This window comes from Lineus longissimus, chromosome 1, assembly GCF_910592395.1.
Source record: "Lineus longissimus chromosome 1, tnLinLong1.2, whole genome shotgun sequence".
In the NCBI taxonomy this organism is placed as follows: domain Eukaryota; kingdom Metazoa; phylum Nemertea; class Pilidiophora; order Heteronemertea; family Lineidae; genus Lineus; species Lineus longissimus.
This window is the reverse complement of record NC_088308.1, coordinates 4,283,285-4,309,025: the sequence shown is the minus strand read 5'-3', so window position 1 is coordinate 4,309,025 and position 25,741 is coordinate 4,283,285. Positions and strand designations below refer to the sequence as shown.

Sequence of the window (25,741 nt, the reverse complement as noted above, 5' to 3'; positions counted from 1 at the left end):
CTGAACCAAGATTAAAGTATGGATTCATGAACGACAATAAATGAAATAAACTAAAAACGAGAATCTTCGAGAAACTCTGAAGAAAGCGATGTTGGTCAAATCGATTAACGTGTGCATGTGCATGTAAGTATTATTTATTTTTCACTTAAAATATTACTGACTGAAAAGGTATATAGAGATCCGGCTGCATGGCATCACAAAAATATTCATATAAGTTAACCAGTCTTGGTCAGAAGTAATATTCCTATTTCAGCACAGCTACTACACTTCACGCGTGTTCAAATAAATGTCCAGAAGTGATTGATGCGGACGTCGCCACTGCTTGAGGAGTGTACACATCTGCATGCGTGGGGCCGGCGCTGTAAGGAATAGTTACCATTGACTAGTACTGCTCTTGTAAAGATGGTAACGCTGCTTTTTCATTAGCGATAGGGCGGGCGTGTCTATGGCAAATAAGTTCGTCCGAGAAAATGGAAGAAACTATAAAGCAACAAATTCATACAAAACTTATGGCAGATCTAAATTTGACAGTCGGGAGCGGAATGTGACATTGCCGTCTTTAAAATGAGTGATCATACTGGTGATGTTGTGTAATCATAATGGCAATACCGTGTAATGGTGAAATTTATAACTGCACAATACTGAGAAATAAACCAGAACAAGTGGCAAATCTTTAGGGGGCTGTAAGCAGAGACTATAGGGTGGGGGACAAATTGGTATTCTCTTTGTGCATGATATAATAGGCCGGCGAGTGGGTCGTATTTGATTCAGCATATTTTCCTCGTGCAGGTGTGAATGTACTTTGTGATGGGAGCGACCCATGCATATTGCGACTTGGTGTAACTTGATCTGACCCGCCATACCAGGCTGCTGCCTGGACTCCCTTCCAAATGGTGATATCAAGATAAGTTAAGTCACCAAATATCCATAAACATAAGTTGAATTTAGATGGACCGAAGTTTGAGCTATAAATGGTGGATAGGGAAAGGTCAGGAGCCCAAAGAAGTTGGACGCCACTCCTGACAGCCATGACGCACAAAATATGAAAAAACTTAAAAAATTATGTTTTTCATTTGTAGTGACGGTGGATTTAAAGGTGCACCCGGATGGATGCCCCATTATCTAAGCTTGTTGACAGAGTCAGAATTGGGAGATATAACACAATCATTAAAGAAAGCAAACACATGTCTGAAGTTATCTTTATCGCATGCTGGCTTACACAGTAAAGACACAGCACACAGGTCTGAATGTCTTTATGGATTGATATGGGAAGGGCCTGATTTTAACAAAATCCTATGTAGGTTGATAAATTCAGCAACGTGCTATGGTATCCATGAACCATCCTCCCATTGCAGGCCTTTTTACCGATCACACTTAGTTTCGAAGTAGGCCTAGAACTAATCAGCCAACGGGATTAGAAGCAGGCGGGAGTTGGGGGTTCTATTGTCTCCAGTGACTAATATGCATCGTAAGCAACCTTAATCTGGTTTGACTTGGGTGCCGATGTTCTGTGACTTTTCCGTGTGTGTTGGGTGCCGAATGACAGATAAATACGAACAACGTCCATGTGTGGATGCAAATTCCTGCTGGTATTGGCGAAACAGGTTAAAGGTCTCATAGCAGTCAATAAACATATATATAGAGAGAGAGCTTATGTACAATTAAATGAGAGACAGAATTTGCTGAGCAGAATAATTCGGGGACTCAAAAAGAGGTTTGTAGCTTCGGATTGAATGAATACAATGTTTGCGATTCTGAAACCGTTATTAAATTTAGTGTCGTGGTGGTATCACAAAAGTCAATCACAGTCATTGGTAGGAATCTTGGCAACTGGGCCCTGTTTATTCAACCATGTTTCTGGTCGGTCAGCATCAGTGTCATTTTGGCCTTGCATAAAAATGCATTTATTCATTATTTTCAAAATTTTCCGTCATCATCTATTGTTTGGCTAAGCGAACGATTTTGCAATCTATGAAGGGTAGAATTACTCACCATAACTCTCATTAAGCAGCAAACATCCCTTTCTTTGACCAGTTGACTGATGACCACCAAGACGAAACAAAATACAGCACCAAATTGTCAAAAAACGGCTGATCTGACGAAAAACAAGTAATTTCACTTCATTGACAATCAGCGCGATTACGCAGAATATCAAAACTTTACACTATTGGTCAGCAGTAATATCCCTCATCGCGACAACATTCTTGCATGATGTATATACGGTGCTATGGTCGATGTGTTACCCTGGGCTAAACACGATTATTCTGGTGGCTGATGTTACTTCTGACTAGTACTGTAATACTGTCGGCTTTATTTTAAGGCAAGTATAAATTTCATGATCTGTTAGTACGCGTGTTTTGTATAAATACGCACTAAATCTCAACAGTTGCCCGTCGTTTGGACTAACTCACAGACACTATAAATGGCATATTTTAGCTTATCTGAACATGGAGGTATTATCAAGAATACCTCCATGATCTGAACTATGGCAACCTTTATTTTAATCTACCTGAGCCACATGAAATAACGGTGAAAGGAACAGTGTAGTCCTTTAGGAGAATAGTTAATAGTAAAACATATGGTTATGACACTTTCAATTAAAGACGGAGATTAATGCCTATAGATTATCGATTTCTTGCCCAACTTTATGGTGTAATAAATGTAAATTAAAAATCACAACTTCTGATACATTGATAGCGGATACGATCATACATGGTCAATGAAATGGTGTTGACGTTATTATGGGAAGAAAAATGTAAAAATAATTAAATGGATATTAGTAGACTTGGCGGCGATTTCGAAATACTTGAGTATCTCTAATTAGCAGGCGATTCATACATACGGTATAGCTTCAACTACATGTATTCCATATCTTGAGAAATCGGGTCAACGATTACAGCACCAAATCCTCCAACATGTGTCTAGGGAATGCTACTATAATGTATCTACATATCTGAAATTAAACTGACCTTGCTACAATCGGATATGATACCATAACACCGAAGGCGGAAGTCCAACTGTGGAATTTGATGTTTCTTAACGCCCCTCTAAAAGAGTAGAGAAATTTAGAGTTTATGGAGGTAATCATACGCATCGAATAGAAAAATAGACGTATATTGATCATATGGCCTCGGAATGTGAATAAATTGATATGTTGGGGACTGTGTAGAGACATCTATGTACGTACATGTTGTTCGAATGCAGTTCTATTCATGTTCTCTATTAGTCCGATGTATATCATGGAATACAAGTTCATGCTAACGGGACAAGAGGCTATGTTAGATGCTAACGTAGTCTCCTCCAAACAAACGTGGTATATGTACGATTGACATCTGGCCTTTATATATAGATGCTCACCTTTAAGTATAAATAAACAATATGAAGCTGATCATGAAAACAGAATCACGAAGGAGCTTATACATCGCATAACATTCGATAGTGTTCAAAAACGAACGGCCATTGGCCAAAGATACATGAAAATTTGACGCCTATCAAGTTCATATCAAATGTCTCCGCTGTTTCATGACCCTATAGACCGGCGCTGGCTCGCCCCACTAGGGCCTACAGCGTAGCAGATCGAAGCCTAATGTCCCCATAATGCTTAGGATAACGCACAAGATTAATAAAAACTGTGTGACAATCAAAATAAAATAATCAAAATCCACTTCCGGTTACCATAAAATAATCAAAATTTGGCCCGACTTATAGAGAAATGCACTTATGAGTGCTTGAACAAACACAACATGTGTTTTAAAAATATTCACAGACATCCATCTACATAGAGCATCGGGGTAATAAAAATGTTCACTTCCCTGACCTTACGCACATAATCAAATAACCTTACGCACATGACCAAAATATCGATGTTCTCACAGTTATTATAACACACGATCTTGTTGAATCATTTCATAAAACGCAACTGGCCCGAAAGAACGGCAAATGGACCTATTTTCCCGTCATTTGACACTCAAAAGAAGTTATCAAATATATCTCCTTATTCCCGTCCGGGCTAACACCCCGTGTTGATATGTCACAGTCATCGATTTATTGGGCGCTATCAGAAAATGTCATCCAATCAGAAAAATGTCTGATGTGGGCAATCACACATGTGGGCTGACTTAAACAACCAACATCAATAAATAACAGTTCGAAGAAAATGATGGCTCTTATGTTTTCAGTTTTGACTGTATTGATAGTAAATCCTCCTTCAATCCGATTTTGATGATCCGTCCGATTTTGGTCCACTTCCGGTTGCCTCAACCGCGATTGCTTCCGAGTGCTCCCGAGCTTTCCTCCGCAGATCGGCCACGCTCGACGTGCGCTGTTCCGTGCCAGGGAGGTTTAGCGGGCCAGGGTTACAGGGTGGTCTGGTCACGCAGCAACTACACATGGTCAGACCTGCAAAAGTTGAAAATGACCGTAAGTGACATTTAAAACACTCTAATCTGAAGATAACATGTCCTTATTTGGTTACCCGTGGTTTGAAAGGCACTATGGAGAAATAGAAGCGTTGCGTTACTTCAGTTTGTGCAACCGGGTTAGTACTATAGTTGCTGTGGTTACTGACCTTTGAATGCTGGATGATGTGGTAGGTGATGTTGGGGCAGATGGGGAGGCAAGTACGGGCGGCTCGTTAGGAAGGAGTCAAGGCAAGGCTTGAAGCTCGACAAGCTGCTGAAAGGGAAGGTAGATGGAATGTAATAAACTGACCTTTGATGGAGGATCAATTTTCGTTATTTTGTAGGTTTTGGACGCCACAAAACACTCAGCTGATCTTTTTTGAAGATTTTTTGGATTTCATAAAAGTCCTATTCGGGATGTTGAAATAGGGAAAAAAGGGAAGATTGTGGGTAGACCCCTGCAAGGAATTATTCAAGCATTGTACGCTCCATATTATCATATTAAATTCTGGCATGTCACACGTGTATGATGAGGACTACGATACACTTTCAACCCGTGAGACCAATCAAGGCTTAACCTTTTGAATCGCAATCTGAATATTTATGATCCGGAAGCAGGAGAAGCATTAGTTCGGGGAAATCGCTCAAACGGCCATAAATAGAACAACATTTTCTTATAACTTACCCTTCAAGAGGAGAGAAAAATCGTGGAAACGGATGCTTGGCATATTCACTAAACGGTAGCATATGCGGAGGGGGTGGTGGCAATGGTGGCGACAGCTTGGACATGTGTGGCGGCAGATGCAGGGAATGTGGCTGAGGTGATCTCGAATCGAATCTGTCTGATTTTGGGGACTTCCTCTCTCCCCCTTGATTGGGTGAGGCCGATTCCCTGATCAACTGGTCCTTCTCCGATGAGCTGCCTGAGTCTAGGTGGCCTGAGTCACTCATATCACCCGAAACATCGATTTTCATGTCTTCGGAGTCTGTAACTTGGATGTCGTCTGTTCTGTGATCGGAAACGAGGCTCGCAGACGACACATCATCTTGGGCGTCATCTTTGTTGACCTCAAGGTCTACAGAGAGTGGGCTGTGTGGCTCTTGGCAGTTTTTCTCTCCCTCCTTGTTTTGACCTGATTCTGTCTTGCCGTCGCCAGATTTTGGTTGTTGCGAAAACCGCTCGCTCTTCCGCCATTTTGCTCGTCTATTTTGGAACCAGACCTGGAACGACAGCAAGAAAAAGATGCATATGACACATACATATACGTGTAGTGTTTCTAATAGGATATCCAGGGGAATTCATCCCCGGGCATCTGACATTAACCTTTGTAAAGACATGAAATTGTCCAATCAGAGGTTAGAATTCCTGCTTCTCCGCGATTGATGTTGCCAAGAACCAATCATAATGGACAACATTTGTATTTTGGTTATGACCGAATTCGGAAAACGGGAAATATGAGGTCTTTGTTGTAATTATTCTCCATCAGCTTGTCTGAATTTATAGTGTTCTTTATCTTTGGTAACTAGGCAACTGAAGTTTGAGAAGGAGGCTTAAATTAAGGAGGAATACAATCTTTACAGCAAGAAGCATTATTTTACTCGTACAGTATCACGTATAATTCGAAATGCAATTGTCTCGAAGTGCAACACTTATCATAAAGTCAGAAGGTGTTTTATTGAATTCAGAATGATGGTTTTTATTGATGGGATGATTGTACCCACTCGGACTTGAGTCGATCAGTGTTGATCTGGTCGATTTTCGATAAACAGCTAATTTGACCATTACCTACTAGTTTTACAATACATTAAACTAGCTGCTATTTTTTGTTTTCATTCACACTGTACAGTACAGACCAGCGTTTGACGACAGAAGCCATGATAGAAATTATCCATTCATGAGCAGACAAAGTCCAACCCATTTCATTCTGATCAAAGATCATCATCTAAATACTCGAATGTCCGCCGTTGCTCAGATTTCTCGGAGAGACTTTTTGATGACATTACCATACAGTCCCCCTGAAGAATAAGTCCTATCGTGTTGTTTAATGATTTCTCGGGAGTTTATGGCCAGAGAGACTAGGGCCAGTGATTAAGATCTTACAGTGGAATATCAAATTCTTCCCCAGACTAATGTACATAGGCTACAGTACATCACATGATCCCGGGTCTTAGATGCGGTTTGTAAATGAAATCCGAGTTTTTTTGTTTACTTAAGTGTACTTTTGTACGTGTACTGTACATTTTAATACATCCTATACGATGGGTGTATCCACATTTACTCATCATCTGAATAAAATCAATTTCAATTGAATGCTTTGAAATTGAAAATTGACAATATTTCGCCTACATGAATTGAAAAGTTTTATATTTCGTAGAATGTTCTCGATGTAACTTTGCCAGAAATCATTGCTAATGGCAGCATGATTAGGAAGTTCAAATGAAAATAACAATGATATATCGCCTCAAATAGTTGTAATCTGCGACCTTTTTGAGCAATTTTTGATGGAACGTATACATATAATTACATTAGGCCTAAAGTAATGGCGAGCGATCGTGTTCAAATTGGGTGCTTTATTCGACAATGATCATGATATCATCCTCCAGGGGCTTTCAATCAGTCCGCAATCAGCAATCAATTCAAAGAGGATTGACATAAAAATGTACCTGGAACTTAATTGATGTTCTTTTGATAAGTCTCCTGATCTTTGACTGCATGGTTTCAAGCGGCTTGCCGCACGTAGACGGATCAAGGAAAAACTTCACCCTTGAATTGAAGACCGATAGTTTAAAGAGAGGCATGTGATTTTTTCCACTTCTTTAAATACTTTGATTCTTTATTTTGCTATTTAATAAAAGTTCTACGAAGGATTAAATTGCAGATATTATGTTAATAAATCATGTGAGTGCATTTATTCCTATCAAATTATTTGATAATAAGCTATGGATTTCACGTTTAACAATAGCTAACAGTATCCAACGCACACCCATCCACGCTCGTTATCATATAAATTTTCACATAAAAATAAATTCATGGTAATTTTATCTTTTCTCTCAAACACCGCGAGCACCCATACCTGGTAATACCATTGTATGTATCAGCGCCAAGTCAATTCAACTAATGCTGTTGGCCATTCACCAAATACACTAATTGAGCCAACTATCTAATATTGATGGACATAAATAAACACATTTTTTCATCATTTACTTTATCATCTCGCCCCTTTTCAGTAAATTTAGTGTTATGTCTGCAGGACCATATCTGACAATCGCGGGAAAACTGGAGACAGTATTTTGCCAATTACGGCAATACAAGGCAAGGGTTTGCTTACAAACAGAGGTAGACAGTGATGTCCGAAAAGGTGACTGATGTGAAGGAAATTCACTGACATGGATCTGATTCACCTTGTATCCGAATAAGATCCTAATTTGTTCTCAAAAAGCAAAATAATGAGCTCATGACTGAGTTCAATTATTTTTATTTCAAGTAAAATATTTCACAATCGCGATGAAAAAGTGAAGAAAACAACGCCCAGTGGCAAAGTTCATTAATGATGCTATCTATTGAAAATAATTGCATTTCTTTTTTGTCAAGGGAAAACAGTCGAGCGGATTGTTTCAGAACAGATGCTGAACTCGCGCATTGAATCATGTGATGTACGGTGGCGAATAGAAAGAATGTTTTGCCCAATGAGCTGTACTATTTATATCACTGAAAACGCAACTCATTAATAAATGATAAGTTGACCAATTTAAGGTTGGTCAATTCAAACTTCTTGGTCAGTTGACAAACTTTAAAGTCAACTTACCAACAAGAGTTGTTAGATTACGAACCGAATTTAGCCAGTTAACTGTTCTAATTTGGTAGTTCGGGCTTCAGCTGACTATGTTCCTCGTCGACTACTGTTTCCGGCTTCTGGTATATCAAGTATTGGTGTTCCTACACATAAGCGTTTTCTGCGGCGTATAAAGCAAGATGCTTTTAGTGTTTGTGGACAAAACGGTGTAAAATGACAAAGGCCTTGAAGACCTACTATGGACAAAGGAATACGCATAGAAAGAAAATTAAGCATAATATTATACCAATGAGAGAGTTGTATTTTGTATTCTAGCGTTGATCTTGTTTTAATCGCGTTTACGTTAGGCATGTCTAACACCACCAGTCACGAATCTGAAACTCCATAACACAATTAAGCGCGACTTAATAAGAAATTTCGCAAACTATTACCCATTAACGAAGTCACAGCCAATCAGCTCAACGGCAACAGGCTACATTTTCCTGGCGAATTCAATCAATTAACGCTTATACTCTTAGCCTTTCATCTTTTAATTCCGTATCATTAATATGATGATTTAATGAGCGTCTTGTATCCTCAGCAATTTGTTATTTATTAAAACACCCCCTCCGGCTTCAAATCTCTCCTCACTAATTAGACGTAACGTCATTTCAAACGTTAACCTTTGAAACGCTCGCATTAGACGAGGAAGTTTTTTTCGTCGCTTTTTATATCTGCTTTAAATTCCTTTTCATTGGCGGAATAATTAACAAGGTTTGAGTAATGCAAGCAGCTTGTCCACTGGCTTTGTTCTTCGAAATTAATGACTCTCTCTCTCTCATTTTCATCGTCAAAAAAGCTAATGTTCGTCAAACATTTTTCTTTAAAATCACTAGTCCTCAAGGCTTATTGAGACTTTTCATTCTTTCCTTAGAGAAATCAATAAGAGAATCGCAACTTGTGATGGTCCTACACCTAAATCATCTTTGACAACTACATCCCGTGCATCCGAGCATTGCTTACGTTGCCATCAAACCTCACTTCCGGTTTTACGGAACTTTACTTCCGGTTTACGGCAAGTTCGACTCGGGCACCATATTTCATTTTAGTCACATAGATAAAAGCTAACCTCCACATCATTTTAAATTTCAAACGATTCCAAATAAAAAGTTATACATCGGACATTCTTTTTACACGCATGCTGCGGACACCACTTTCCCAAATGCCTTTGCTTCGGCATTTCAATTGCGAGTAGGCCAGATTCGGAACAACGTCACGCGACTTTCGTCTAACCTGTTTTTCTAAAAATTTCAATTCAAACCAGATTAAAAAAAGTTGTAAACATGTAGCACAGAAAGCCAACTTGGTGTGGCTGCTACGTGGACTGAAACATACATTAGTTGAAATATTATTTGCGCACGTTAACATTATTTGTGAAATCCCTTCAAATCCTAACGTGTGTACTAATTCAATAAAAATCTTATTGAAATTTCACTAGAGTTGTGACTATAGTCATCGCTCCATCTCGAGTAGCTAAATAAGTTTAGAAGGGATTAGAGTCGTTTTGAATAACAGATATTTCTATTTAATCTCTCCCACTTCAGTATATTTCAATGGAACTCTTTCAAATCCCATCTACATGTTTCGCTGACTCTCAGATGACATTAAGTTGACTTTTGCTTTTTATCAAACCGATGTCGCGCTTAAACCATTTTTACGCCCAAGTCAGCTCCAAAATCAAATTAATCAAGTTTGTATGACATATAATCCTCTTAGACTTGGGCATGAATTCGGCAGCACCCGATATCAGAGAACCTCGACCCACACGATATTCGCCTCGAGGGACGAGCTTAAGTTGGAGTGTCATGACAGATATTCTATATGAATCGGATTAAACTATCGATAAATTTAAACCAGTACGCACTTCTAGTGCATGGTTTTTGGTTGCAAGCGTGGAAAGAAGTTTGATATGTAGACCCCCCTCGAAAAGTTTAAACCCCTTGTGACAGGTGATTCTACAGAATCATTTGGAGTAGACGCTGCGAAGTGTTTCAACCTCGCTCCTCTCATGAAACTTCAACCTTTCATATCAAAATGTACTTCAGCTCCCTTTTCAAAGGTCACTTTGGAGGGCCAGTAATCATGCAAGTGGCCTATATGCCCTATGACGTTCTGAAATATAAAACTGAAGCTTGATTTCACAATTTTTAATGCAACGTGGCATTACAGTTTATAATAATTCAATTAATTTGATACGTACACATTTAAACGCTATTCGTGTCGCAATTATCGAATTCAAAAACGTGAAAGCGCTTGAGGGCACGAGTGGTAGGAGTGTGTAACACAACCGCAAGGATGGTTTCACAACGGACAGGTCAAGTAACTCCTCGCAGAAACAGGACACTTTTCATATTTCAAAACTACATCAATAACAATTATAAATGCTTTAAAAATTTCTAATTAGTAATCATGTTTTGTGCCCCAAAGGTATACCTTTCAATCGCATGAAAGTTTTTCTAAACTCTCAGAAATAAGATATTATTGGAAGTCTCACTAATCATTTTTAGTTGAGGATGGAACTCTTGATTTCAATGAATTTCCTTGTAGTCTATCTGATATAGGTTTTAAGACCATGCAAAGAGTGATAAGGTGTGTGTGTGTGGGGGGGGGGGGGGGGGGGGGGTCGACTGAAACTTTTACCATTGATTAGTCTTAGGACATGATTATTACTGGTGGATTGTGTATTCAGAAAAAATAATTAGGACAGGAATGGGACGCCAATACGTTTGTCATGGTATATATCAATGGATGATTCTATCCGGGGTAATTAAAGAGTTACTTACCAGATTCTGACTTAGAATAAACAAACTGGTCAAGCTGCCCAAAGAAATCAATTTTATATTGCTTCATACTTGAATAAATGACATTAAGAGAAGTAATAAGTGTTTTATCCAATAATTACAAATAAGCTATCCCAGTTTTGATTGATATCTACTGAGGAGTGTCCAAGTTAAAAAGACTCGAGATTGCTGTGTATCAAGTACAGAACGTTGTATTGCGTCTAGTTCAACTGAATTTGAACCAAAATAGGTAATACATATCGACAATGACAATATTTATTACTTTGGTCATTTCCATCATGAAATTTGCAATGAAAATAGTCCAGGTGAAGGTATGCAAACAATCAAACGATTGAGCATGTATAATATCTATCATTTTGATGGTTTTTGTATGAAAAAATGGTCAGTTATTACAACCTTCCCTTAATTTAATCGTTTAATAAGGGAACACTTCCACTTTCTGTCTGTTTTCATATGTGGATTGGAGAATTGTCATCATTTGGTGTGTACACAGGATGCTATTGCGAATGTCGAATAGAACTTGTTTAGCGAGACCTCCGCTGTGCACCTATGGTATGGTATACCGGCTACAGTGGTTATTTGGAAATTAAAAAATCATCCACTGGTGCGATTGGCGACTTCAGATGATATTTCCACTTCCAACCAACCATGCTAGTGGTTCATTTTCATTACAAAATACATTACGTTAGTTTCCCCTCAGTCCATAAAACACGTCTTTAAACAATGCCCGCTCGCTCGCCCCTATAGCTGGGCCTAAATCCTCATTGTTCTACTATCCAATCTAAGGGTTATCAGGGCAAACCTTGATCACATCGACCCCCATGATACACCTTAGCTTAGCTCTAATAAATCTAAAGAATCACCTTTAATCACTAGTACAGCTTTATCTCGAAACGGTTCCCTCGACACATCATGAAGTCACAAACCCGAACATGTAAGATCTCGCGGACGAACTGCGTATCGTTTTTAGCGCGGAGGAACACAGAGACAATTCTCTGCGGTACCCAGGGTTTGATCCGACCAGTAATTTAATAGAAAAATGTTTATTGTATTATGCAAACTTAATTATGAGATTACTCCGACAGCACCTGTGTCTTTCTAATTCGGAGACCGCGGGGAGACATTAAAACATTAAGCTTTATTGATGTTTGCTGCCTGTGCCGTCCGTGCCCAAAGCTGGCAACGCCACTGACGATGATAACGCCCGAAACCAGTGGATTTCGATTTTTGATCCTGTTTGTGCGGGGATGATTGTGTGTACAGTCTAATAATCACCATTAACTGGTGTTGATGTTGCACTGTTTGCTGCAATTACGCCTTCAATCAATGGAAACATAGGAAAGATGGCTGCGATGGCGGCACGAACACCGGGTTGGGAGCAAGAACATGCATCATACATAAAGGTTATGACGAAGGATAGAAGCATCGAGATATTAAAAAAAAGCTTACTTGGATTGCTTACATAAGCTTACATAATTATGTCTCAAGATTTGTCATGGAGGATATTAAATGTGGCAACATGAGAAATAGATGACGACAAGCAAGTATAGAAACATTTTTATTCGCCGGAAAGACTAAGCACATTCAACACTAAGCAGGGACTATAGAGTTAGAAATTGAAAGTGTCTGGTTAACGATTGTAAAGCCACGATTGGGACCCGCGGCTCCGCACCATGGACTGTTATCTGTAAGCAATTCGATGGCTATTAGACGCCCAGCATGAATATTTCGTCAAAGTTGGTCTTCCGGGCTGCGCCATCTGCTAAGAGCTTTCAGCGAAGAAACAGTAATGTAATTTCCCAGACCAATCCAAGCTCCTGCTGCCGCATCTTTGACGTGGCGTCTGGCAGTGCAAGAGAAAAAGTCAGGAAGATAGATGCGACATGACAGAGAGGGTCTGCAGACACCAAACCTCAGCCACTTTTCGAGGTATGTTGGCATCTTTAGCAAGAAAGCATCGGGTCAATATCCGGATGGCAGTTTAGATCAGTTTGGTCCCGTGTAAACAGCCTCATATCAATATTCTTAGACATGAAAAAGCATTTGTTCCTCAATACGTTCATAAGAACGTTTCGAGAGATGGACAGTCCAAAACACCCTTCGGCAGGGGTATATATTCCCATTCGTCGGCCACGACCCCTGTGATCGTCTGCCACCAGGACAATGTCGTCTGCCCATCATTTGACGCTTTCCATCACCCACGAGAATAGGATGCTAATGAAATTATTATCCTCATATAATGACACTATTAGGTTTGGGCGAAGCATGCATCAACATCATTGTGCAGCGTTCTATTGTATTGTCCACATTTTCGTGAACTTATGGGCAGCGATTGCGTGTAGCAAGTGGTGGCCGAGGTATGTTCGGCGCTCGTGACCAAATTGGCTGGCACGTGTTGGGGACACATGGCGGGCAGCAGAACCAGATTGATTAAGTCACCCTTGGCAAACCTCGTGCCGTGACTGCGCCTTTGAAGAATATTTCTGATCCGAGCAAATTATCCATTTGATTGGAATGAGGTCTACAAATCTGAGCACAGAAAAGCAAACGGCGGCCATTTTTGAGGCCGCCCGTGCCTTATCCACAGAAGCACCAATTACTGAGCTATTACGAATTAATTTCATTTTGATTTTCTACGTGTCTGCAATGGAAATCTAATGAGTATCCAAGGGCTGTTCTGTTGGTCAAACGCGCTGCCTATCAACCTGAGTTGAACAGCAGCGTGAAATTTCACGCGGTTTTTGTGAGGGGACAGCGGGGTTTCAGTGGAGAGATGACCGTACCCTGTAATCATAGCGCCACTGCCAGAGGTGGCAGAGGCAAATTATCGCAAAGGTGGCCAATTCTGTGTCTTTTAGAGAGATGCGGGCAGTGTGCCTGTGATTAGAATGTGTGGTGGATCATTCATGCTAGTGACACTACCACGCCCCATTTTTTGCTGCCTTTTGAAACGTGTCTGAAGTATGACAGGGGTCTCGATTCGATTCCTGTTTGTAAACTCGCTCATTTCCGTTTGATATACTTTCTTGGTGCATACCAGTTGTAGAGAACAATGTCAACCTGCATGAATGTGGTCAATATGTCCAGCATGGTGAGAACCAGACATAGCACATGTGGTATACACGTCGGACAAATACATGAAATACTTCTGCAGGCTCATACCGCTTCGTTTATTCGTAATCTTTCGATCATACATGTAACGTTTACGCCGTGGTGACGAACAAGACCAAAGACTCTCCCCACGATTATTTCGTCCGTCGTAATGTTTTTATAGAAGAACCTCCAAATGATCGCTGCAGATCAGAAATGATTTGGTTTCTGCCAAAACAATTTGCACTAATATCAAATATAAGCAGGCAGTGGACACTGCTGAAGAGAATATTGAGATGCGTTTCATCGGGGCCGACAATTCCACAAAGAAAGTGTTTGCATATACATGTAAAAGCCTTTCATCTACCAAACACGAAATCAAAAAGAAATCAAAAGCGTTCTTCATATTCTATCGGCTGAATTCGAATCAAAACTGTTTATTGAAATGAATACGAGTAGTACATGTCAAACTGTTGACAGAATAAAATGTGCTTTTTAGAAATTTGAATCACATAATCTCAGATCATAGGTATTATATCATATTTTGTCGTCTGATTGAAGCCTCATGTAAAAAAAAGTGTGAAATTGATATTCAAGTTTGAGTTGAACGCAGTGAAACACGTCAGCCATTTAACACCAGCTTATTCTAAACCCCGATGTTAAAGCTTACATTAGTTGATTTAACTTTTGAAAAAAGCAAAATTCGTGATTTGTACAGAATACACTTGAAGGTTTAGTGCTATTTAGTTGCTAGATTATTTAATCTACTATGTAATCGGACATCTAAAGGTTACCTCACTAAGTCTTTCAGGTCTAGAGGCAACATCACATCATACTTTGAAATAATAAGCCATCGCTCTTGATAGAAATGCTTGGCTCATTCTCTGAGGGCCTCTGGTAACAGAAGCCTGGGCTTAGGACTGTCACCTGTCACAGAGGGATACGGACCCTAAAAATGTGCGCATCCAACAATATTTTGTAGCTGTTAACTTTTCTTTCGGAAAATAAATACTTGCAGGTACTTTAAATTATATGACGTCAACCATAAAATCATTTCACAGGGACACGTGCCTTCAAGAGAAAAACACTGTCATGATTGTTTAAGATTGTTGTGAAAGTCTAACAGAGGTCAAAGAGGCAATAATCATGTCTTAGTGTCTGCTGTCAACATATCACTGTAAATGTATGTTACTTTACTCTCATACACGACAAGCGAAACTTTATTATTCCCGGCTTTTTATTGAAGTAAAAAACCGCCCATCCATTTAATGTACACTTTAAGAGTGCATGGGCGTGGCTTGATGTCCAGGTTTTTTATTAACAAGAGTTACAACCACAGAAATGCTACTTTATACAACCCTTAATTATCACAAATGTCATCTTAGACATGTCAAATCGGTAAGAGATTGCATTGTCACAATTCTGCTCACGTTGCATTTTTGAAATAAAACTGCTATCATGGTCAGATTTGATATAGCAATCAGGCTTAAGTGCCGGTTTGCACCGTGATACAATATATCATTATAAGTAACTTTCTCTCTTTCAAGACTTGCAACACCTATCATTGTATTGTGATGCCACGTCGCCTGGTGAAGAGGGGTGTGACTTTATCGGTATTCAAGTTGAATACGATGTTCAGAGTCCAACAAAGGAGTTACTTGATACCTGATATAATCATTAAGTACCGAATTCAAAGAGAACCTACCTGTACACGTGCTTCTGTTAAATTGATCCTCATGGCAAGATCTTCCCTTGTGAATACATCTGGATAGTGAGTCTGAGCAAAGGCCTTTTCTAACTCCTCCAACTGAAAACAAGAGAGAGCATGGAAACAAAGATTATAAAGCTATATTCTATAAGCAAAACATCTTGTTTTAAATGGTAATTGTTTCAGATTCTTTAAAAAGGAAATGAAAAACAAGGATATTGCAAGATATTTAGATGCTCAAAAGACCTGCATGATCCCTTTCTGATAGCATAATGCATGAGGATGATCCAATACACCAACACTGCACTGTGATTGGCTCATTTCTAATGTTTACAGCAGTAACGCAGAATCTATTACTTCTGCCATTGGAGAATCTACCGGAAGTCTCTACAAATGCACACTCAAGACATGTTTCTCGATGGCCTAGTGGTTAAGGCGCCCGCCTCGTGAACGGAAGGTCGAAGGTTCGAGGCCCGCTGGTAACCTCTTTCCGATGCGGCCGGTTGGTTAGCCGCCAGCTAGTTAAATATAGGGTACAAACTGCCTTCGCGCCAGGCGCCTGGCATTAGAGATAGGAGTTTGAAAGTGAAGAGTGTCTCATAAGCCAAAAAGCTGGCTGGCCCTTTCATTAGGGGTGACACTATAATAAACAAACTTTACTTTTTTTTTTACTGTTTGAAAACGTTTTTACAAAATTTGTTTACCTGTTGTAAGGTGAAAGTGGTTCGGTTTCTCCGTTGTTTGCGCCGGGCAAACGTGTCATCGTGAAGGTCGTGGTGCAGACCGTAACCGCCATCTGAAATCCAAGAAATTTGGTCAGCTTAAACATGCTCAAGAGGAATTCTCGAGGTTTGGGGTCTCAGGTTTCCCTGTAAGAGTAGGAATAACACTTCAGTCAAGTCCAAAAGTCACAACGAGATACCACCTCAACCAAAAATAAGACTCTTTGGCCAGAAAACGGTAAGGAGAATCCGGTAATTTAAGATAACTTGCACGTAAAAGCCCTCGCTCTGTATCTTTGGAAAAAACACATTAAGAGTTCGATCAAAACGATTTAGTATTTATAGGACCTTGTTCAATATTGTGAAGATGAAAGCGACAACCGATCCGTGCATGGTCTTAAACACTATTGTGGTGTCAAATTGAAATTGATTTTGAATATGAAAACTTTGAAACAAAAGAACGAAACCATCAGCGTTGTTAATAGACATCAAGCTTTTAAAGGTCAAGTTAACTACGAAAAGTTCTATGCAACATGTGCACTGTATGGTTCAGATCTGAGTGTGTGTTAAAACAATGCTACCTCTTGTACATGGGGTACTTCGCCTTAAAGATTGCCTTAGCATAGCATTTCTGAGTAGAAAACATGGGGTCATCACCTATTAGGGTGGAGTCGCCTTTGCCTGGGAACGACCGCCAATCAAGCAAACACATATAAAGACCTATTGAATAATGTAAGGGGATCGGTGTTGCAGCGTTCAATATGCTTACTTATATAAAACAAAGGATGAATAGATATAGTTGTGATACATAGCATAGTTTTTGCAAACATCAGACACAAATACTAGCGGCAATTGGCAGAATTTAATGATATCTTCTATTATTTCATTATATCGGTTGTAGTAGGCGTTACGGGTCAAACTACCCGCGCGATAAATATCTTTGGTAATAACTTATAGATCATTGGTACATCTTAGAAGGTTCTAGACCCCCTGATTCAGTGATTGATCGAGATGTTGATACCCCGCAATCAGCCCTATTCACACACTGTCAGTTTTTGTTACAAATTTCTAAAGTATCATTTGTACTTTTCAATTAATGTACATTTTGGGCGTATAAAAATAAGGGTGGCTGCATAATATGACTTGATCATTTCAATTTCAAGATATTTCTACTCTTTATCATTTTAGATCAATCCGTGATGTTTAAAGAAGATATTATGTTATCTTCTTGTGTTAAATGTTATTCATCAAATTAGGCCTGAACCAACATCGAAGGTTCTTTTTTTGTAATGATGATTGAATGTAACAGTTGCTAGTAATTAGTTCGATGACATGGCGTATTGATTTCAAAAGCTAGGATAATCGAAATAGCAATATTGGCTCACTGATCACAGACATGACCCCTCACATCATCTGATACCTTAATGCATTTAAGTGCTGAAAAGATCCAAAATGAGGTCTTTATTCAGACACGAGACCACTGACTAGTCTACCATTCCCATAGAGCTTAACTTGAATCAAATAATTCCAATGTTTGATGTTGTTGAAAACAATGCCAGAGTTGCAAAGCTCAATACTGATAGGGAGCCTGATCTAGCCAATCCTTATGGTGAAAGATCGGTTTTCATAGCCAGGTCAGAAGTAATTAGCCTCTCTCTAATGCAAATTCAATAGAGCTAAGACTAAATCCATTTTCGCTCATTCACGATACTTTTGTATAGCTAACTGAAGAACAGGCTGGTTCGGTTATCCTGTCCCGTGGGCTCCGAACACCAGTGCGGCTGGTTAGACTTAGGAGTCCCCCAGCGCCCTCGTAAGCTGGCTTATACTTTTAGCGCTCGGTAATTTAATAAAGACCAAGTGATCCTCAGCATTACACGGAGCATTAAAAGTTTGAAATATCCCTCACTCCGTCGGTTTTTCTTATTAAACCTGACACTGGTTAGACGGGGCATTAATGATTCAAGTGAGTCGACCCTTACATTGTAAGAAGTGAGGCAGCGCTGATACTATAACGTAATCTGGTGACTCGTGACTCGCCTATTATCCATCAGTTTTCATTACCATAGATCAAACTTGGCATTTTCACGCTGATCCTGCAAGGACTTTGGAACTTAAACTGAGCAATCCACGTATTTCGAAAGCAAAACAGACAGGAAGGCCACACTTGCGACCTGGTGATTCGGGAAGTTCATTTCTCGTGCTGCAGATAATTTCTACACCTTTGATTGGATAAAAAAACCCGGAAGTCTTCCAACTACTTCCGAGTATCCCTGAATACGAAGAAATCAACTGAGTCTACAAGCAGATCGGATGAGACAGATCAGGTCCGAGATGACCGAAATGATTGAAGGAACTTACAAAAATCCATGGTTTTTGATGGTATACTCACATGGGTTCGGTGCGCAAGGGAATCCCGTTAGAGACTCCATCCCGAGCCTCGCGGCCGGGTGGAGTGCGGGTGGACAATGGAAGCAAAACATCAGAGCTCCTAGCCACGCCAAGCCTGAAAAATGAAATTTTGGTTAAAGAATGCCTTGGTTAAAGAAATATTTCAGTAGACCACTCCTGAAACAGGAACTGGCAAGGTGTTCATGATAGCTTTACAAGTGAAATTCCAGCTCCATCGATAATGTTAACCAAATTCTTTCCTTGGGGCTAAATTGGTTCCAAGCTAACACAACAATTTATTGCAAGAAACTACTTTTGCCTTCCTGCAAAAGCATTTTCGAACTGATATCTATACCTTTCAGTCTGACGTTTATTTATTGCCACAATAACTTAAAATATATACTTTATTCAACATGATCTAAAAATTCCACTTTGTCTATACTTTCTTTTACCCTTTCATCGCATTGGAATTTCGAAGCCACGAATGTCACATGAAACAACAAAACTGATGTACATACAAAGTACTGAATGTGAACGAAAACATGAAAGATGCGTGTAGCACATAGAAATTTACACCGGTCTCCGGTTTCATGCTACCACTTTATAGATGTGCTTGGCCGCCGGGCGTGACAGCCTCGTGGACCTCAAAAGGCAGTTTCTGAAGGCCCAGGTAAGAGATTGCGGTATAATAACTGTAATAGCTGGCAATTTGAGCAATGCAGGTGGTATTAAGATTCAACTCATTTCGCCCAAAGGCCCATACTGATTATAGATAATGGATACAAAATGCTGCCGTTACGAATCGATAAGGCACAGCATGTAACAACTCCAGTCCCTTCCCAATTGACAAGTACATTATTCATCAATAATGAAATTTAGATAATTTGTCAACAGTTAAAAATCGAATATGTGCAATAATTTTATCTAATTACGTCACATGTTTATGTAATGCACTTTTGTTTCATCAAGGGATATTGTATTTCTGATAACACTTCATCGGTCACATGAACATTTTATCTCTCATTGTCAGTGTCATTTTGTTGTAGAACATCAAAAGGTAAGTCATATCATATCGACCAAATGAAAGAAAGGCTCAATTTAAAATCGAACTTCATTTTGTAGATTATGAAAGCATTTCATATAAAATACGAAATAAAGTTCGATATTCTTACAGCTAAACGTATACGGTTGATGAAAAACTAAAGCAATTTCATGTTATAGGAATGTGAGTATGGTTATCCACTGTTCAAAGTACCTGTACCAGCATTGGCTTGATATCATTGTTTCTGGAGCAACCTCGAGGCCAAATTGTATCAACAATTCACCGCTTCAAAATCAAAATAATGACACTTAGGTCTATTGTAATACAATCATGGATTTCATCAACAATTTACTTCTTCAGTTTCAAAACGAGCATCATGTTGTATTTTTAAACTAGTGTTAAAATGACTGGCTGACCGAATGATCGATTATAGCGTACTAAGTCTTATATTTTTTTCAACAAAAAACAAACAATGCTGTGAGCAGTATTGAGGATAGATGCATAGCATATGGGTTTAAAAATGAGACTATACGGACGAGACAAAGATATAGACGCCGTTAATCTTTGTTACCAACAATAAAATGAGATCGTCTCATGTAATATACTTTATGGTCCATGGAGATGGATGCACAGCATGTCACTGCGCGGGTACAGTGGCACCTGCTTCAGAATGAAATACATTGCATACAACATCCACATTATACTAAAATACTCTATATCCGCGGACCTTTGGGTCAGTTTTTCGACAATCTCATGACAGGTATGAATTCATTGGCTATGAATGGTACACTCTATCGAATTCGTAAAGGTTTGAGAGACAATTTTTTAAAATTTTCCTCTTAGTTCTCTTAGTTCAGTGATATTCATGACTTCAGCAATAGATAAATCGAGTCCGTGATGAAAGTAATAAATCAGACCATACCAATAAAAAACCTGATCAATTAAACTGGATTAATGCCACTCAATTTGTAAAGTTAAAACATAATGAATTAAAAATGATGACGTTTGACTTTTCTATGTTTGCAGGGCGTGTATTATTGACCCTGGGACTGGCTGGAACATAAAGCGCCATTAGATATCAAACCCGTTCCGTCAATTGATGATTTGTCCTCACATAAAAGCTTTTTCAATAGCATAAATGGATACATTTGTTTTCAATGTGAATGTTTGATTCTCGAGTTTATTTCATTTGTCGCTCCCGGCACTATTGGATCATGAGCCTTGTTTAAATAAAGGTGCTCTGTGGCTGAGGTTAGCCACACAGATGCTTGATGTAGCATTCTCAGGACACATTTATCATTAAAATAAAAGCTTCGTCAGAAGAGGAAAACATTTTGTGCCGAAATATCGAATTAAACTGTTGGGCAACCAAAGGTTTGTTTTGGCTAATGATGAATTAAGACAATGCTGCTTTTCCCCAGCTAAGAGCAGTTGGATGGTTTAGTGACATCAAAAAATAACAGTAAAAATAGATTTCACATCATTTGTTGGAGAGTATTACACTTGAAAGTCAATATAGTTCACAGTCTGAGATTGACAGTCCTGCTACTACAGGCTAGCTATTCTTGTGACGAATGCTGTCATCTGTCGTATTTCATGCTGGTCATCGTAAAGCTGATTCTTGATGCAGGTTCCGGATGGTCAGAACTCCTCCCTCATGACTGCTAGTTCTTTTAAGTACATTGTCAGGATGTGGTTGACAGACATTCGTTGGCTAGGTGTTCAAGGTATATCAAGAACTGATAAAGACTATATATCATGTTTTTAAAAATATACCTGTGACTGTCTCTGAAACTTTGATGACTTGAATGCATGTACATTTCATCCCATGTTACTCCCTGTTATGCCTTGTTCATCACTTCAATGTCTGATAGTGAACGCCAGAAGCCTGTAATCCCTCAAGGAACATTTTCATTAACTCATTTAGTTTCCCCAACACTTACAAGCAAAAACAAAAATTCAATTCTTGATACCAGTAAACCCAATGTCATTCCTTCTTAAATATACTTTCATCAATTGTCACTCCCTGGTGTGCCTTAGTGTTAAATTTTAAGTCTTATAGTGAAACTCAGGTACTGTAAATCCTCAAGGAACCTTTTCATAAATTATTTAGTCTCACCAATACCAGTTAGAAAATATATGAATATTATTTATAAATTCTTGATACTAGTAAACCATTGTCATTCCTTCATAAAAGTACACAGACGATCATCCATTGTCACCGTATAGTATGTCCTGTTCACTCGTCGAAGTAAGCCAGGCGCTGCAATCCCCCAAGGGACTTCGTCCTAAACTACCGTAGTCGGTCTTCACCAATCCGCGTAAGACATATATCCATTTAACTGAGTTATAGTTACGGATTTGCTAGTATCACCAGCTTACATGATTATTGCAGGCATCTTATGTACAGAGTTATAATGTTGTTCGATTTATTGGAGTTATTAGCATGTTGGTGGCAACAGTAAAATTGGCAGAAAGGAAAACTAGTTTGGGTTTTTCAAAACGTAATAGCACCAAGAAGTTGAAGTATCAAATGATAAGGCTCGTCATAATATATACCGAAATACCACAACATTAACTTCAAAAGTGAAGATCAAATGACGATGCTCGTTATAACATACTGAAATACCAAGACAATAACTTTAAAAGTGAAGAATCGAATGAATATGCTTGTTATAACATAACGAAATACAAAAACATTAACTTTAAAAGTGAAGAATCGAATGAATATGCTTGTTATAACATAACGAAATACAAAAACATTAACTTTTAAAGTGAAGAATCAAATGAATATCCTTCTTATAATATACTGAAATACCATAAAATTAACTTTAAAACTGTTTTGAATTCGTTCTTGAATACATATTAACACAGTTCATTCGTAATGCCCCTGTGGGTCCATTAGAATATTTTCAAAACTTGTATACACATCAACTAATTCTGATTCTCATCAACTACATGTATTTGCAATTCCTGGATGTAACTGGACTGTTACATGTAGATAAAAGGACCACGAAAGTAATTTTAAATTTGTTAACTATTATGTCGTTTATCAATCAAAGTAAAACAAGCCACATGAATTAAAAAAAGAACATAAAGTTTTATGGGAAAACTTCAATCTGACTGAATTCGTTTTTACAATTTGTAGTTTGTAGTTGGCTACTTCATAGTTAATATCCTTACTGAGTTGCCTTTTGGTATTGAATGGTACAATTAAATCCATGAATAAAACCTCATCAAATATATTAATAATTCTAAAACTTTCGCGTGATGTTACAATAGTAAGACCAAATCCATTCTTCAGTTTTGTTTGCACATAAATGATATGAATGTCCTAAAAAATTCCCTCACTTGAAATACCTTTTGGTTAAATTGTTTCTCAAATATTTTTCCAAAGTGATGAATTGAGAGAGTACTATTATATACATAAAACTCACCCTGTAATAATTGTCCTCAACGTTAGAATACCTCGTTCTATTCCTCAGGAAAAAAAACACAACTTCAGATTAAATAATCCTTTTAAAAATTGTTGATGTTCCTTTATAAAGTTCCTTTCCAATTTTGAAGGTGTTTGTTTTCCTCTTAATGAATTATTTTGGACCTGCCAAATGAAAGAATGAGGGATAGAAACCCGGGATTCAATTGTCAGCAGACGAGAGTGACGTCTGCTCGGCGTGGTGTGATCTCTGATACTGGTCCGGATGCGGCGAGTGCCATCAGTATACAGTAGATCAATGGTGAATCTGCGCGTGCACAGTGCGTCCATTGAGGCATGAGTATCGCATCATTATGAACAAGTGGACGAAACAATGATGAACAACCAGTATTATTGAGAGGACAGTATTTTGGGAAGGATGGTACTTTGAGAAGGATAGTCATTTTGGGGAGGATAGATTTTTTAGTGGAGGTAATATTTGAGGACAGTAGTTTTTAAGAGGAGTCAAGTAATTGGTTTGTTTCATCATTTCAGCAAAAAATGTGAACACTATAAATGTACATTTATTGTCCCAACGACATACATGTACTTATTTGAGTTTTAAAAAAATATCGTACATGTGTGAATAATTTGGATGTTTCTATCGACTACAATGACTAAGGCAGAAGATGGCCGTGAAATCATGTTGAATTAGCCCATCGCCATCGAAAGCCTTTGAAGAAAAATTAGCTTTTGTGCTTTGCGCCTCTCGGGTTGTAGTTTGATTGATGTTCTGAAGACTGGGCGTCAAGAAATATGATCACTTATCAAAATCGCTGGTAATTACACAGACCTTGCAATAATGAAAAGTTCTTGGTGATTATCCTCTAAGAGAAAACAATGAAACTGCCCCGGCAGGAGAACTTTGCTTTTTTAAATGCGGAAGGGATTCATTCACAAATGATCTTCCATTGTTTGTATTAAATTTTCTTCTTATTCGTCGTCGTCGTTGTCGTCGTTGTCGTCGTTGTCGTCGTCGTCGCTGCCTTCTTCTTCTTTTTCTTCGGCGCTCGCTCTTGTAAGCGTTTGTTGCTCTCGGTGGCTATCCGAAGTCCCTCATGATATTGAAACGGGATTGTCCGTCTGCACTTATATGATTTACAAAGCATTATTGGGATCCATTTTGGGTTTCGGATTTTATGGTTTTCATTAGCATGAAGTCAATTGGTGCTCAGTGAATCTCCGACATAACTCCTTTTTGCTAAAATTCAGCCACAATATAACTTAGGATGAATTTCATTACATGTATTATAAGCTGATTTGACAAAGCAAAAAAGACTTTGGGAAAACGGCAAGGAAATATCATTATTTTTGGTTGTGCTTGGTTGGAAACAGAATTTCAAAATAATTGAGTAACAATAAAAGTTCCAAACTCCTTCCAGAAGTGAAAAAAAGGATTGTTTAATTTTCAACGTTTTGGACAAAGCATCTGTGATCCAATTTGTTTCTGAAGGTTTTTATTTGGTAATTGCCAACATTATCTTCAACGAATCCACTTTGGTGTAAGTCTGGATACGTGGTCAAAGAACTACGATATTACTAAATAGTTTTTAAACTAATTTCGACGAACTGAAGCGAAGGTGAATAAAAAATGGTGATTGGGGTAATATTTCATGTGGATCCTCGTTATATTCCTTTATCATCAACCCCTTCAAATTTATGAAGATCAAACAGTGAAAAATATAGCCATCTCACCAATTATCTCACAAAGGTCAAAGCAAGGAGGCACAGAGGTGTACACAAAACGTCCCAAACTTGTTATCTAGTTGTACAAATCACGTCCGAATAGCAGAATAAGCTGAGTTACCTCAATCACGGGAAAGTGGCTTCAGCAAACATAGCCTTAGATTGACAAGCCCATCCCTATGCAAGAGAGATGGGAATTGCTCTTGCATTCGAGCCATTCCAGTCTGATTGATTTAGATTTCGTCCAATCACGTCAAATGTCTGTTCTTGATTTCAAATAACGCGCAATCTCGCGCGGCACAAAAAGTGCCAGACAATTTTTCAGGTCAGCGCAACTTCACTTCCAGCATGCAGTGGTCTGTCGTATCGGGCAGTTTGCCATTAAATTCACTTGATTTGGCGAATGAACCAATCGGGTAATACGCTCCCCACCCTTGGGGCATCTTGACTCTAACGACATTAATGCTACAGCAAATAATTTTCATCTGTCACAATAGGATGAACTTGCAATAACTGAACCGCGTTATGTGCAAAGAGTGGGCAATACAATGGACGCGCACCGCTCTCGAGGAGGTGCAACGCTCCTAAGCCAG

The 25,741-nt window shown here is 38.8% G+C and overlaps 1 protein-coding gene across 2 annotated transcripts; it reads right to left on the bottom strand.

The window, feature by feature from the left end:
• Nucleotides 1-820: 820 nt before the first annotated feature.
• Nucleotides 821-23,656, bottom strand: LOC135485888 (homeobox protein ceh-8-like). 2 transcript variants are annotated; one of them, XM_064768245.1, is made up of 7 exons: nt 23,425-23,656; nt 18,947-19,060; nt 16,537-16,628; nt 15,830-15,931; nt 5,086-5,621; nt 4,568-4,674; nt 821-4,398 (listed from the first exon to the last, which is right to left on the bottom strand). In XM_064768245.1, the coding sequence occupies exons 2-7, from the start codon at nt 19,035-19,037 to the stop codon at nt 4,208-4,210; spliced, it is 1,119 nt and encodes a 372-aa protein (XP_064624315.1). In that variant the 5' UTR covers nt 19,038-19,060; nt 23,425-23,656; the 3' UTR covers nt 821-4,207. The 2 variants fall into 2 exon arrangements, with proteins under 2 accessions (XP_064624315.1, XP_064624322.1); XM_064768252.1 differs by having other exon boundaries at nt 4,568-4,671.
• Between the last annotated feature and the right edge of the window lie 2,085 nt (nt 23,657-25,741).

Excerpts from the sequence above, each read along its gene's own strand:
- LOC135485888 (XM_064768245.1), bottom strand. The coding sequence starts at position 19,037 with ATGTTTTGCTTCCATTGTCCACCCGCACTCCACCCGGCCGCGAGGCTC. Across the intron at positions 16,629-18,946 it reads CCCTTGCGCACCGAACCCAT|ATGGCGGTTACGGTCTGCAC; the intron begins GTGAGTATACCA and ends CTTGGATTTCAG. Across the intron at positions 4,399-4,567 it reads ACATCATCCAGCATTCAAAG|GTCTGACCATGTGTAGTTGC; the intron begins GTCAGTAACCAC and ends CAACTTTTGCAG.